The sequence below is a fragment of the Rana temporaria genome, chromosome 1, assembly GCF_905171775.1.
Source record: "Rana temporaria chromosome 1, aRanTem1.1, whole genome shotgun sequence".
NCBI classification, from domain to species: domain Eukaryota; kingdom Metazoa; phylum Chordata; class Amphibia; order Anura; family Ranidae; genus Rana; species Rana temporaria.
In genome coordinates this window covers 27,528,533-27,543,669 of record NC_053489.1, presented here as the reverse complement: position 1 = coordinate 27,543,669, position 15,137 = coordinate 27,528,533, and the positions used below count along the sequence as shown (strand labels likewise).

At 44.9% G+C, this 15,137-nt stretch overlaps 1 protein-coding gene across 30 annotated transcripts in view; it reads left to right on the top strand.

The window, feature by feature from the left end:
* The window catches only part of CELF4 (CUGBP Elav-like family member 4), a 1,399,301-nt gene that overhangs the window by 1,170,244 nt on the left and 213,920 nt on the right, over positions 1-15,137 (top strand). For all 30 annotated transcript variants that reach the window (XR_005746938.1, XM_040336074.1, XM_040336067.1 and 27 more), the window contains one exon: positions 13,044-13,123. Coding sequence is in view for 29 of the 30 variants with exons in the window: in XM_040336074.1 (XP_040192008.1) it covers positions 13,044-13,123 (80 nt within the window). In the remaining variant the exon portion in view is untranslated. The remainder of the gene's footprint in view (positions 1-13,043; positions 13,124-15,137) is intronic.

The window sequence follows — 15,137 nt, the reverse complement described above, 5'->3', positions numbered from 1 at the left end:
GGCTTAAGTACGCATGTGCCGCATGACGTTGGCACATGCAAATACAGGGATATCTCCTAAACCGTGCAAGTTTAGGAGATATCCAGTGCAGCTACAGATAAGCCTAATTTTAGTCTTGCCTGTAGTTTAAAGTGGTTGTAAAGGTTTTACAACCACTTTAATACAGCTCTGTATTTGTTTAGTCCTTTCATGCCTAAGCCTATTTCTGACATTTGGTGTTTACAAGTTAAAATCCATAATTTTTGCTAGAACTTAGAACTCCCAAACATTATATATAATTTTTAGCAGAGAATCTAGAGAATAAAATGGAGATTGTTGCAATATTTCATATCACACGGTATTTGCGCAGCGGTGTTTTAAACACAACTTTTGGGGAAAAAAGACACTTTCATGAATAAAAAAAAAAGAAACAGTAAAGTTAGCCCAATTTTTTTGTATAATGTGAAAGATGATGTTACGCCGAGTAAATAGATACCAAACATGTCACGCTTTATAATTGCACGCACTCGTGGAATGGTGACAAACTACGGTATCTAAAAATTTCCATAGGCTTAAATTTTTTTTTATGGTTACCGGGTTTGAGTTACAGAGGAGGTCTAGTACTAGAATTATTTCTCTCGCTCTGACAATCATGGCGATACCTCACATGTGTGATTTGAACACAGTTTACATATGCGGGCGCGACTTTCGTATGCGTTTTCTTGGCTGCGCGAGCTCGCGGGGTCAGGGACACTTTAAAACATTTTTGTCTTATTGTTATTTAATTAATATATTTTTTTTATATTATTAAATTGGGTTTTCAAAAAAAAAATTATCACTTTTATTGCTGTCACAAAAAATGTAAACATCCCTTGTGACAGTAATAGGCGGTGACAGGTACTCTTTATGGAGGGATCGAAAAGACCTCCAATCCCTCCTTTGCACTTCAAAGTATTCAGATCGCCGAAAACGGCAAAATGGCAGCCGAGTAAACCGGGTAAACCGGAAGTGGCGTTGTGACGTCACTTCCGTGTCTACATTCAGGAGACTGGAACAAAGCCGTTTATGACTTTGTTCCAGTCTGTCTCTAGGCACCGGATGTGGTGCATCGCGGATCGGGTCGCCCGGTAAGAGAAGCGGGAGGCGCTAGGAGGGGGGATGTCCCATCCTGCTACTCCGGGATAACAACTGAGCGGCTATGGGGTAAATGTGAGATAAGCCTTTGTGTTCTTTTTGGTCAGCAGTGGCTTTGGCCTTAGAACTCTCCCATGGACGCCATTTTTGCCCAGTCTCTTTCTTATTGTTGAATCATGAACACTGATCTTACCTGAGGCAAGTGAGGCCTGCAATTCTTTATCTGTTGTTCTGGGTTCTTTTATGACCTCCTGGATAAGTCGTCATCATGCTCTTGGAGTATTGTTGGACGCAGAGGTGTGGCTTGAAGCTTGTGGGCTTGGATGCAAAAGTTGACCTGGGCCCCCCCCACTACCACTCACCACTTCCACTGTGCATGCAGAGATATCCACTGCATGCCAAGATACTCAAAGTGGCTTATGAGTTTTAAGTTCCCAGAGTTCCTCCCTACATCAGAGGATAGGGATCCCTGCTGGGGAATCAGAGGACAGGGACCCCTAGGAAGGTCACTTGGCAAAGCTGCATCCCCATCCCAGCACTGTATACAGCTCCAGGGCAGATCGGAGTTGGACTTTGTGGAGCATATGATAATATGACAGGGAGGCTGCAGGGGCCCCCTAGAGCTAGGGGCAGGGTTGCGATTGTGACCCCTGCAACCCCTTATGCTACACCCATGGTTGGACGGCCACTCATGGGAAGGGTCACCACTGTTCCAAGTTTTCTCCATATGTGAATAATGGCTCTCCCCGTGGTTTACTGGAGTCCCAAAACCCTAGGAATGGCTTTGTAACCCTTTCCAGACTGATACATATCAATTACTTTGTTTCTCATCTGTTCTTGAATTTCTTTAGATCGCGGCATGACGCATTGCTTTTTAGAGATCTTTTAGCGTGCTTCACTTTGTCAGATAGCTTATTTTTAAGTGATTTCTTGATTCAACAGGTTTGGCAGTAGTCAGGCCTGGGTGTGGCAAGTGAAATTTAACTTAGCTTTAAAAAAAAACGTGGTTAATCACAGTTCATTCATGATTTAAAGCGGAGTTCCACCCAAAAATGGAACTTCCGCTTTTCGGAACCCCTCCCCCCTCCGGTGTCACATTTGGCAGCTTTCAGGGTGGAGGGGGGAGCAGATACCTGTATAATACAGGTATTTGCACCCACTTCCGGGCATAGATAGCATTATCTGCTGGTAGGGGGCACGTCCTGTGTAATAATTCCTCGACCGCCTCACTTCCGATGCGACTACGTCACAAAACAGCTGTTCGCGGGGCTTTACCTTGCATGTGAAACTACATCGCTGTTTTATCGTGCATGCGCGGATGCAATTTTCAAGTTCAGAAAGATTATAGACCTGAGCGGGTGGACAGAGCGGCGATTTGTTTAAACTAGTCATCGGCAGCACCACGTCCAGCCCCGCCCCTGCCCCAAGGCTGTTCTTTCTACTAAACCGTACCAAATGAAAATGGGAGAAGAGGAGGGCAGGCCACACACATTGCTATGCACGGGGCCCACCCCCTCTCCAAGCACTGCTCTATCTCCCCCTCCCACTTTCCTTTGGTATGGGTTAGTAGAAAGAACAGTCTAGGGGTGTGTTGGGGGAGGGGGCAGGGCTGGACCTGGTGCTGGCGATGATGAGTTTAAACGAATCGCCACTCTTCCCACCTGCTCGGGTCTATAATTTTTCTGGACCCGAAAATTGCATGCGCGATAAAACAGCGGTAAAGCTGGATTTTTTAGAACACCAGGATGACCCAGCCATAAGGCTTAGGACATCTAGTGGTTGAAAAAAGCACTGCAGGTGAAATCTCTGAATTTATTGCCACTCAGTAACAGAATGGGGGAAGGACAAGACCTCTAAGTGTTACTTAACTGCTTAGCGACCAGCGCATGACGATATATGTCGACACGGCACGTGCAGGCAAATGGGCGTACCTGTACGTCCCTTTAAATTTGCCACCCTGCGGGCGCATTCGAATGTTCCCTGTGATTGGGTACAGTGATCAGTGACATGTCACTGGTAGCTCCTCCTCCTATCAGTTAGAATCACTCCCTAGGGCACACTTAACCCTTTCAGCGCCACCTAGTGGTTAACCCACTGCCAGTGTAATTTTCACAGTAATCAGTGCATTTTTATAGCACTGATCGCTGTAAAAATGACAATGGTCCCAAAAATGTTTCGAAGGTGTCTGATGTGTCCGCCATAATGTCGCAGTCACAATAAAAATCGCAGATCGCAGCCATTACTAGTGTAAAAAAAATAATAATAAAAATGCCATAAAACTATCCCCTATTTTGTAGACGCTATAACTTTTGCGCAAACCAATCAATATACGCTTATTGCGATTTTTTTTACCAAAAATATGTAGAGGAATACATATCGGCCTAAACTGAGAAAAAATTCGCTTTAAAAAAAAAAGGGGGGATATTTATTAAATATATATATATATATCTATATATATCTATATATATATATATATATATATATATATATATATATATATATATATATATATATATATATGTTTTTTATTTTCTAAATAGGTTCTTTTTAAGCTAGTGCATTGTTGGTTCGCTTACCTTTTCCTTCACTTTCCCTTCCAAAAAAATATTTCTTTGTCTGAATTTCTCACTTCCTGTTCCTCCTCAGTAAGCTTGCCCCCATCATCCGAGCCGTTCTGGCTGGGGGGTTAGTCAGCGTGCTCGCCCCCTCCCTTGGGACTACATCCCCGCGGGAAGACGCTGTCACCCCATCATCCGAGACGTTCTGGGTGGGGGTTAGTCAGCATGCTAGCCCCCTCCCTTGGGACTACATCCCCGTGGGGAGACGCTGTCACCCCATCATCCGAGACATTCTGGCTGGGGGTTAGTCAGTGTGCTCGCCCCCTCCCTTGGGACTACATCCCTGTGGGGAGACGCTGTCACCCCATCATCCAAACCGTTCTGGCTGGGGGTTAGTCAGCATGCTCGCCCCCTCCCTTGGGACTACATTCCTGCGGGGAGACGCTGTCACCTCATCATCCGAGACGTTCTGGCTGGGGGTTAGTCAGCATGCTCGCCCCCTCCCTTGGGACTACATCCCTGCGGGGAGTCGCTGTCACCCCATCAATCTGAGACGTTTTGGCTGGGGGTTAGTCAGCGTGCTGGCCCCCTCCCTTGTGACTACATCTCTGCGGGGAGACGCTGTGCGTCTCCCCCGCAGGGATGTAGTCCCAAGGGAGGGGGCGAGCACGCTGACTAACCCCCAGCCAGAACGGCTCAGATGATGGGGGCAAGCTTACTGAGGAGGAACAGGAAGTGGGAAATTCAGAAAAAACTATTTAGGCGGGAAATCGAAGGAAAAGCTAAGTGAACCAACAATGCACTAGCTTAAAGGAACCTATTTAGAAAATAAAAAACGAACCTTTACAACCCCTTTAAGGCAAACAACTAAACACACAGATACAATACATATAATACATAAGGGGCTAGATTCAGAAAGCCCGCCGTAAGTTTGTGCGGGCGTAGCGTATCTCAGATACGCTACGCCGCCGTAACTTAGTGAGGCTGGGGCTGGATTCACAAAGAACCTGCGCCCTAAGTTACGGCGGCGTAGCGTACATCTGCCGGCGTAAGCACGCCAAATTCAAATTCTGAAGAGGTGGGCGTGTTTTATGTAAATAAAACACGACCCCACGTAAATGACGTTTCTCACGAACGGCGCATGCGCCGTCCGTGAACGTATCCCAGTGCGCATGCTCCTAATCACGTCGCAAATAGTCAATGCTTTCGACGTGGACGTAATTTACGCGAAGCCCTATTCGCGAACGACTTGCGCAAACGACGTAAACGATGCAAAATTCGACGCTGGCCCGACGTCCATACTTAACATTGGCTATGCCTCATCTAGCAGGAGCAACGTTACGCCGGAAAAAGCCTTACGCAAACAACGTAAAAAAATCCGCCGGGCGCACGTACGTTTCTGAATCGGCGTATCCAGATCATTTGCATATTCTACGCTGAAATCGTCGGAAGCGCCACCTAGCGGCCAGCGTAAATATGCAACTAAGATACGACGGCGTAAGAGACTTACGCCAGTCGGATCTTAGGCCCCGTACACACGAGAGGATCCATCCGCTGAAAAATCTCAGCGGATCGGTTTCAGCGGATAGATCCCCTGGTGTGTACGTTCCAGCGGATATTTATCCGCGGATCTTTCCGATTTCCAGCAGATAAAAATTTCTTAGCATGCTAACAAATCTATCCGCTGGAATCGGCTCCAGCGGATCGATCCGGTGGTCTGTACAGACTCACCGGATCGATCCGTCCGAACCCATCCCTCGCATGCGTCGTAATGATTCGACGCATGCGTGGATATCCTTATATGACAGCGTTGCGCACATCATCGCGGCGACGGCGCGACACGTCACCGCGATGGGAATTCGGCGCGGATTTCGATCGGTGTGTACACTCCATCGGATCAAAATCCTCAGAGGATTTATCCATGGATACGGTCCGGCGGACCGTATCCGCGGATCAATCCTATCGTGTGTACCAGGCCTTAGCCTAATTTCGGCGTATCTTGCTTTATGAATACAGAAAGAAGATACGACGGCGCAGCTTTGAATTTACGCGGCGTATTAATAGATACGCCGGCGTAAATTCTTGCTGAATCTAGCCCATAAATTACAACTCCTGGAAGTTCATCTTGAGTTCATAAAACCCCAACTACAGACGACCACTAGAGGGCCAATGCTAAAATCTACGACATAAAATTATCATAATATGGAAAAACAAGAGTGCGCTGTTGTAAAAATTTTAACGTCTCACCGAAAGTTACTGTCACAAAAATGTTCCGATAGCAAATCAAAGAATGTCCGCTTGCTGAAAACACACCGCGGTTCGCCTTTAAACGTAATACATCGGACATATGTTAGTGAGCGTTGACTAGAAGGATTAGATCAAGACTTACAGTAAGAAGGAGCAGACAAATGTCTCTGGCTCCCTTTTCACTTTAATCGAATGAATCATTTCTGTAGACTTCCTGGGACTGTCACATCCACAATATTCCATCTTCCAAATTCCGTAATCCGACAAACCTCCCCAGGATAAATCACATTTAATGAGAGTTTATCTACTGATCTACGTATGGGTCTTGACAGGTCCTCTGTCCATAAACTTCTCCTCCGCTGGAGTCGGCTTTGACTACAAAAACTTTTATTTATCCAACAATTAATCGCTTGTGAGCTGCAGGAAACAGAAGATTACGGGGGGGAGACACAACAAGACCAGCTGGCTTTTGTTTACCCGGAATGCCAGGGTGGGCACTGGCCAAGATAGATGACAAAGAGTTTCCAGTCTTGAGTTGTTTTATACACAATGGCAATGGGATATTTTAAATACGGTAAAATTGGCCTGGATAAAATGTTGCTTTGTGTTTCAAAATAGGCTTTCTGAATTAAAGGAAAACTCCACTCCATTTTATAGCTGCTCCCAAAATCAGAGGCTCCTTTGGGCTTCCCTGGCACTGGCGTGGCGCGGGAACCCCCAAGAAGGATCTGGGGGTTTTGGTAGATCATAAGCTCAATAATAACATGCAATCAGGGGCGGCCTTGGGTGTTCAGGCGCCCTGTGCGAGCTAATCCTGTGGCGCCCCCCCCCCCTATCTTCACCCCTCGCCCCCTGGTCACCTAAACATACTCAAAGAGGTCCCTTATATCCTCCTCCCCTTCTGTGTGTAGACTGGCTGCAAAAAGTAAATACTTTTTATTTTTTATTTTTATCTGAAAAAGTAGATGCATGCAGGGCCAGGGGCTTAGTGTGACTTACCTTTTCGGTGGACGGTGCGGCTTTGCATTTAAAAATGGTGCCGCCCGGCGCTTAGACGCCACTGCGCATGCGTTGTCTGCCCGAGAATAGCCGAGAGTTTTCGGGCTATCCCCGAGCAGCGGAGGCGCATGCGCAGTGTGCCTGATCGGGGCCAGCAGCAAACATTTTTTTTTCAGGTGCCGCAGCCGATGCGTTGCTCTTCACCCAGTCTCAGGGCAGGGGGACCTGGCAGCGCCTGCTGCTGTGACTCGTAGGAGTCAGACTCCTGTGATGATCATGTGAGTAACTGACTGCGATTCACATTCTGCGAGCTGTGATGACCGCACGGCGCCCCTGTTGCCCATGGCGCCCTGTGCGGCCGCACAGCTCGCACACCCCAAAGGCCGGCCCTGCATGCAATGCCAAGCTGCGATTTCCAAAGCGAGCAAAGTCCTTTCTTGTATAAGAGAGGTATGGACTCCAGAGAGAGAGATATCATTTTGTCCCTCTGTACAAATCATTAGTAAGACCTCATCTGGAATATGCAGTTCAGTTTTGGGCCCCAGTTCTCAAAAAGGATATCGGAGAACTGGAGAAAGTGCAGAGGAGGGCAATCAAACTGATAAGAGGCATGGAGGAGCTCAGCTATGAGGAAAGATTAGAGGAACTGAATTAGGCCTCGTACACACCAGGGCACATGTCAGATGAAAACGGTTCGCGGACCGTTTTCATCGGACATGTCTGCTCGGAGATTTCGGTCTGATGGTTGTACACACCATCAAACCGAAATCCGCGCGGACAGGATACGCGGTGACGTGGCCGCGCCGTTGCCGCGACGTGCGCGACCCTGGAAGGTCAATGCTTCCACGCCTGCGTCAAATCACTTCGACACATGCGATGGCTTTCAGCCTAGCGGACATGTCCGGTAAGTCGTACAGACGACCGAACATGTCCGACGGACAGGCTTCCAGCGGACATGTTTCTTAGCATGCTAAGAAACATTCGTCTGCTGGAAACCTGTCCAATCCGCCGGAAAATTGTCCGGTCGGCCGTACACACGACTGAACATGTCTGCTGAAACTGATCCACGGACCAGTTTCAGCAGACATGTTCGGTTGTGTGTACGAGGCCTAAGGGGGGATATGATCAACATGTACAAATATATAAGGGGTCCAGGGCTCAAGTCCTGCAGGAACGCGTCGGAACGGAGTTCCTGCACTTTTTTCACAGCAGGAACTCAGTTACCTTTGCAGGACTAGAGCAGCCGAGCCGCCCGAGTGCAGAGAAGGGCAACCAAACTGCTAAGAGGCATGGAGGAGCTCAGCTATGAAGAAAGATTAGAGGAACTGAATTTATTCTCTCTTGAGAAGAATAGAATAAGGGGGGATATGATCAACATGTACAAATATATAAGGGGTTCATATAGTGAACTTGGTGTTGAGTTATTCACTTTATGGTCAACACAAAGGACAAGGGGGCACTCTTTACGTCTAGAGGAAAAGAGATTTCATCTCCAAATACAGAAAGGTTTCTTCACAGTAAGATCTGTGAAAATGTGGAACAGACTCCCTCCAGAGGTGGTTCTGGTCAGCTCAGTAGATTTAAGAAAGGCCTGGATTATTTCCTAAATGTACATAATATAACTGGGTACTAAGATTTATAGGTAAAGTTGATCCGGGGAAAATACGACTGGGGGATCAGGAAGAATTTTTTCCCCTGCTGTAGCAAATTGGATCATGCTCTGCTGGGGGATTTTGCTTTCCTCTGGATCAACTGTGGGTATAGACAACATTCCTTGATGCGTTCCACCACTTCTGGCTTGCTAACAAGGATAGGGGTATACCTTTCCCATATCATTGTGAGCAAGCCCAAAAACCAACATTCCTTCACGCGTTTCACCATTCCTGGCTTTCACACAAATATATGGAAAGACCTATCCCATATTATTGTGAGCCAACCCAAAAAACAACATTTCTTGATGTATTTCACCACTCCTGGCTTGCTAACAAGGATAGGGGAAGACCTATCCCATATCCATGTGAGCTAGCCCAAAAACCAACATTCCTATATGCATCTCACCACTCTTTGCTTGCTAACCTAACAAGGATAGGGGAAGACCTATCTCATATGATTGTGAGCAAGCCCAAAAACCAACATTACTTGACGCGTTTCAACATTCCTGGCTTTCACACAAGTATATGGGAAGACCTATCCCAAATTATTGTGAGCCAACCCAAAAACCAACCTTCCTTAATGCATTTCACCACTCCTGGCTTGCTTACAAGGATATAGTAAGGGAAGACCTATCCCATATCATTGTGAGCAAGCCAAAAAACAAAACTTCCTTGATGCATTTCACCACTCCTGGCTTGCTCAGAAGGATATGGTAAGGGAAAACCTATCCCATATCATTGTGAGCAAGCCCAAAAACCAACCTTCCTTAATGCATTTCACCACTCCTGGCTTGCTCAGAAGGATATGGTAAGGGAAAACCTATCCCCTATCATTGTGAGCAAGCCCAAAAAGAACCTTCCTTGATGCGTTTCACTACTCCTGGTTTGCACACAAAGATAGGGGAAACCTATCCCATATTATTGTGAGCAAACCAGGAGTGGCAAAATGCTTCAAGGAAGGTTAGTTTTTGGGTAGAGCTAACATGCTTTCATATTTTCGGGATGCCTGCTATTTAATTACACTGGTCAGGTTAGACATTTTTATTTTTGTACATATTACACAATGGAAGCCATGTATGTATTTTATGGTCTTGTGTGTAAACGTGGAATTTTTTTGTAATAAGTGGCTATGCACCTATAAAACAGAGATTTTTCACATTTATGCGGTAGATCGGCGGCTCGTACAATAATGATATGTGGCTGTTTAATGGGGTGCACTTCCTGGCGTAGCTTATCGATCTCCCTGCGAGGCCTCATCCCGCTGACTGGTGCTTCCTCTAAACAAACATTTCCAGGCCTCTTCTTAATCATTTTAATTACTCGGACTGTAGTTTCCACGACAGATATTTACTGATTCTTAGAAAGGTCACGGCGGTTGGCGATCGATACGTTTTAATTGCTATATCCATATCGTGTTCTCTAAATCGCTGCATGCAAATGAGGCACCGAAGAGAGGGGAGACGAGTGCGTAAAGATTATTAACAGTTTTGGCTGCAGCTTGCGGGATCTTCAGATGCTCGGGAAGAGGTGAGAAATAAGAGCAGAAAAAGATAGGAACTTTTTCGTCATTTCTTTTTTTCAACTTAACTTTTCTTCTCTTTCTCCTGCATTCTCCATCTCCTTCTCCTCCTTCTCCTTCTCCTTGTCCTTCCTCTTCTCATTCTCCTCCTTCTCCTTGTCCTTCCTCTTCCCCTTCTCCTTTCCTTTCTCCTTCTTCCTCTTCTTCTCCTTACTCTTCTCCTTCTCCTCCTTCTCCTTCCTCTTTTCCTTCTTTCTCTCCTTCTCCTCCTCCTTCTTCTTCCTCTTCTCATTCTTCTCCTTCCTCTTCTTCTTCTCCTACTTCTCCTTCTCCTTCTTCTCCTTCTCCTCATTTTCCTTCTTCTCCTTCCTCTTCTGTTTCTCCTTCTCATTCTTCTCCTTCTTCTCCTTCCTCTTCTCCTTCTCCACCTTCTGATTTTCCTTCTTCTTCTTCTCCTCCTTCTCCTTCTTCTTCTCCTCCTCATTCTCCTCCATCTCCTTATCCTTCTACTCCATCTCTTTCTCCTCCTTCTCTTCCTCTTTCTACTCCTTCTCCTTTTTCCTCTTCTCCTTCTTCTCCTTCCTCTTCTCATTTGCCTCTGCCGTTTCCTCCTACTACTTCTCCTCCTTCTTCTCCTTCTCATTCTCCTTCTTCTACTTCTCCTTCTCCTTCTCCTCCTTCTCCTTCTCTTTCTTCTTCTCCTCCTCATTCTCTTTCTCCTTCTCCTCCTTCTCCTTATCATTCTCCTACTTCTCCTCCTCATTCTCCTTCTCCTTCTCCTCCTTATTCTCCTTCTCCTTCTCCTCTTCATTCTCCTAATCATTCTCCTCCTTCTCCTTCTCATTCTCCTCCTTCTCCTTCTTCCTCTTCTCTTTCTCCTTCTCATCCTTTTCCTCCTTCTCCTTCCTCTTCTTCTCCTCCTTCTTCTGATTTCCCTCCTTCTGCTTCTCCTTCTTTTCCTTCTCTTTCCTCTTCTCCTTCTCCTTTTCTTTCTCCCCCTTCCCTTCCTCTTCTCATCATTCTCCTTCCTCTTCTCCTTCTCCTCCTTCTCTTTCTTCTTCTCCTTCTTCTTCCTCTTCTCCTTCTTCTCCTTCCTCTTCTTCTTCTCCTCCTTTTCCTTCTCCTACTTCTCCTTCTCCTTCCTCTTCTCTTTCTCCTTCTCCACCTTTTCCTCCTTCTCCTTCCTCTCCATCTTCTGATTTTCCTTCTTCTCCTTCTCCTTCCTCTTCTCCTCCTCCTTCTCCTCCATCTCCTTCTCCTTCTACTCCTTATCTTTCTCATCCTTATCTTCCTCTTTCTAATCCTTCTCCTTTTTCCTCTTCTCCTTCTTCTCCTTCCTCTTCTCCATTGCTTCCGCCGTCTCCTCCTCCTATTTCTCCTTCTCCTCCATCTCCTCCTACTACTTCTCTTTCTCCTCCTTCTCCTTCTCCTTCTTCTCCTTCTCCTTCTTCTCCTTCTCCTTCTCCTTCTCCTCCTCCTCCTCCTCCTCATTCTCTCTCTCCTTTTTCTCATTCTCATTCTCATTCTCCTCCTTCTTCTTCTTCTTCTTCTTCTTCTTCTTCTTCTTCTTCTTCCTCTTCACTTTCTCCTTCTCCTTCTCATCCTTCTCCTTCTCCTTCTTCTCCTTCCTCTTCTTCTCCTCCTTCTGATCTCCCCCCTTCTGCTTCTCCTTCTTTTACTTCTATTTCCTCTTCTCCTTCTCCTTTTCTTTCTCTTCCTTCCTCTTCTCTTTCCCCTCCTTCTTCTCCTTCTCCTCCTTCCCCTCCTCTTTTCCTCTCCTCCTTCTCCATCTTCTGATGTGTCTTCTTCTCCCTCTCCTTCCTCCTCTACTTCTTCTATTTCTCCTCCTTCTCTTCCTCCTTTTTCCTCTTCTCCCTTCCTCTTTTCCTTTGCCTCCTCCGCCATCTCCTCCTAATCTTTCTCCTTCTACTTCTCCTTCTCCTTCTCCTCCTTCTTCTTCTCATTCTCCTTCTTATCCTTCTCATTCTCCTTCTTCTCCTTCTCCTCATTTTCCTTCTTCTCCTTCTCCTTCTTCTTCTCCTTCTCCTCCTTCTTCTTCTCATTCTCCTTCTTCTCCTTCTCATTCTCCTTCTTCTCCTTCTCCTCATTTTCCTTCTTCTCCTTCTTCTTCTCCTTCTCCTCCTTCTCGTTCTCCTTCTACTTCTTCTCTTTCTCCTTCTTCTCCTTCTTCTCGTTTTCCTTCTCCTCCTTCTCATCCCTCTCCTTCCTCTTCTCCTCCTCCTCCTTCTGATTTCCCCCATTCTTCTCTTTCTCTTTCCTCTCTTTCCTATTTCCCTTATTCTCCTTCTCCTCCACGTGTTTAAAAATCACACTAAGATTGCCACCAAAAAAAAGAAGCAGGAGCTTATTTTAGGCGACAAACTGCATAGGGCAGTCCATTGAAATGAATGGCCTGTCCTATGCATGACACAGGGAAATGAGAGTAAATTGTGCTTTGAAAAACTGCAAGGAGGAACAGTCATTCCCTCAATGCAATGTCTGAATGGGGCCTAATTCTCTCTCTCTCAAAAAAAAGAGTGGTATATCATTATTTTAATCTATAATAATATTTATAATAATATACATTTATAAAAACTATAAATAAAACTATATCGATATAAAAACATTATAAATAAAATAAATATAAATTATAAATATATTATAAATAAAATAAATATGAATATAAATTATTAATAAATTATATAGTATGCATAACATAAATATAAATAATATCAATGTATAATAATATAAATATAGTTTTATTTTATACTGATAATTCGGCATACATGTATGATTGTCATAGTGAATGGAACAAAGGCTGAGAAAATTCTTATCTATGAAAGAGTTAATGCCATGAGTAGTCAAGTCACATATTTAACTTGTACTTGTACAATTACTGTTGAGTTTGATGGAAGTGATGGAATGGTGACCAGGTCTTGTATTTTTCATTTTCAGGGTGTGCGTTTGTCAAATACTCATCGCATGCGGAAGCACAGGCAGCCATTAACGCCCTACACGGGAGTCAGACGATGCCGGTGAGTAGTAAACTGGGTTGGGTGGAATTGCTAAGTGTATTATTATAAACAGCAGTTACTTTGTTACTGATTTATTAGCTGGTTGGTTTAATACAGTATATGTATAAAGTGTATTTATATACACTAGATTGCCAAAAGTATTGGGACGCCTGCCTTTACACACACATAAACTTTTTTTTGTTTACAAACTGTTTAAATTATAGAAAAGGTCTTGATACAAAGCAGTTACATTGGGGGCACACATACACTTTAGTCTTAGTCCGTAAGGTTCAATATTGAGTTGGCCCACCCCTTGCAGCTATAACAACGTCAACTCTTCTGGGAAGGCTGTCCACAAGGTTTAGGAGTGTGTCTATGGGAAAGTTTGAACATTCTTCCAGAAGCACATTGGTGGGGTGAGGAACTGATTTTGGATAAGAAAGCCTGGCTCGCAGTCTCCTCTCTAATTCACCCCAAAGGTGTTCTATCAGGTTGAGATCAGGACTCTGTGCAGGCCAGTCAAGTTCCTCCACCCCCAAACTCGCTCATCCATGTCTTTATGAACCTTGCTTTGTGCACTGGTGTGCAGTCATGTTGGAACAGGAAGGGACCATCCCCAAACTGTTCCCACAAAGTTGAGAGAATGAAATTGTCCAAATTATCTTGGTACGCTGACACCTTAAGATTTCCTTTCACTGGAACTAAGGGGCCAAGCCCAACCCTTGAAAAACAACCTTATACCATAATCCCCCCTCCACCAAATGATTTGGACCAGTGCATAAAGCAAGGTCCATAAAGACATGAGCGGGTTTGGGGTGGAGGAACTTGACTAGCCTGCACAAAGTCCTGACCTCAACCCAATAGAACACCTTTGGGATAAGAATAAGAGTGGAGACTGCGAGCCAGGCCTTCTCCTTTAACATCAGTGCCTGACCTCACAAATGCACATATGGAAGAATGGTCAAACATTCCCATAGACACACTCCTAAACCTTGTGGACAGCCTTCCCAGAAGAGTTGAAGCTGTTATAGCGGCAAACAGTAGGCCAATTCAATATTAAACCTTACGGACTAAGACTGGGATGCCATTAAAGTTCATATGTGTGTAAAGACAGGTGTCCCAATACTTTTGGCAATTTAGCATGTGTGTATGTGTGTATATATATATATATATATATATATATATATATATATATATACTTAGACAGACTGTGATGATGTCTACCCTGTCTCAACCACGTCTTGATTTGAGGAAAGATTGATAAGTATTGGTGGGTTTGGTTGTTATAGGGTTGGGTTGGGTTGGGTTTGGTTGTTATAGGCTTTGGTTGGGTTTGGTTGTTATAGGGTTGGGTTGGGTTTGGTTGTTATAGGGTTGGGTTGGGTTTGGTTGTTATAGGGTTTGGTTGGGTTTAGTTGTTATAGGGTCGGGTTGGATTTGGTTGTTATAGGGATGGGTTTGACTGTTATAGAGTTGGGTTTGTTTGTTATTGGGTTGGGTTGGGTTTGGTTGTTATAGGGTTTGGTTGGGTTTAGTTGTTATATGGTTGGGTTGGGTTTGGTTGTTATAGGGTTGGGTTGGGTTTGGTTGTTATAGGTTTGGGTTGGGTTTGGTTGTTATTGGGTTGGGTTGGGTTTGGTTGTTATAGGGTTGGGTTGGGTTGGGTTTGGTTGTTATAGGGTTGGGTTGGGTTTGGTTGTTATAGGGTTGGGTTTGGTTGTTATTGGGATGGGTTGGGTTTGGTTGTTATAGGGTATGGCATGGGTTTGGTTGTTATAGGTTTATGCTATTTGGTGTTCATTGGTAGTCAGAGGAGGCAAAGTAATGCCAGTACAGTATGTCAATACCTTTCTTATCAATAGGTTCTATTCTTATCCACTTCAAAAGGTGGATTTACTTCATGAGTTATCTGCAAGTAAATGTTCTCATGGCTCTTGGTCATCCTTATTCAGCTCAATACCAGAGTTTACTCTACCTATCTGCCTATCCTGGCCATTTTTCAGTACTGTGATAGTGTGACTGACAATTACTCGTG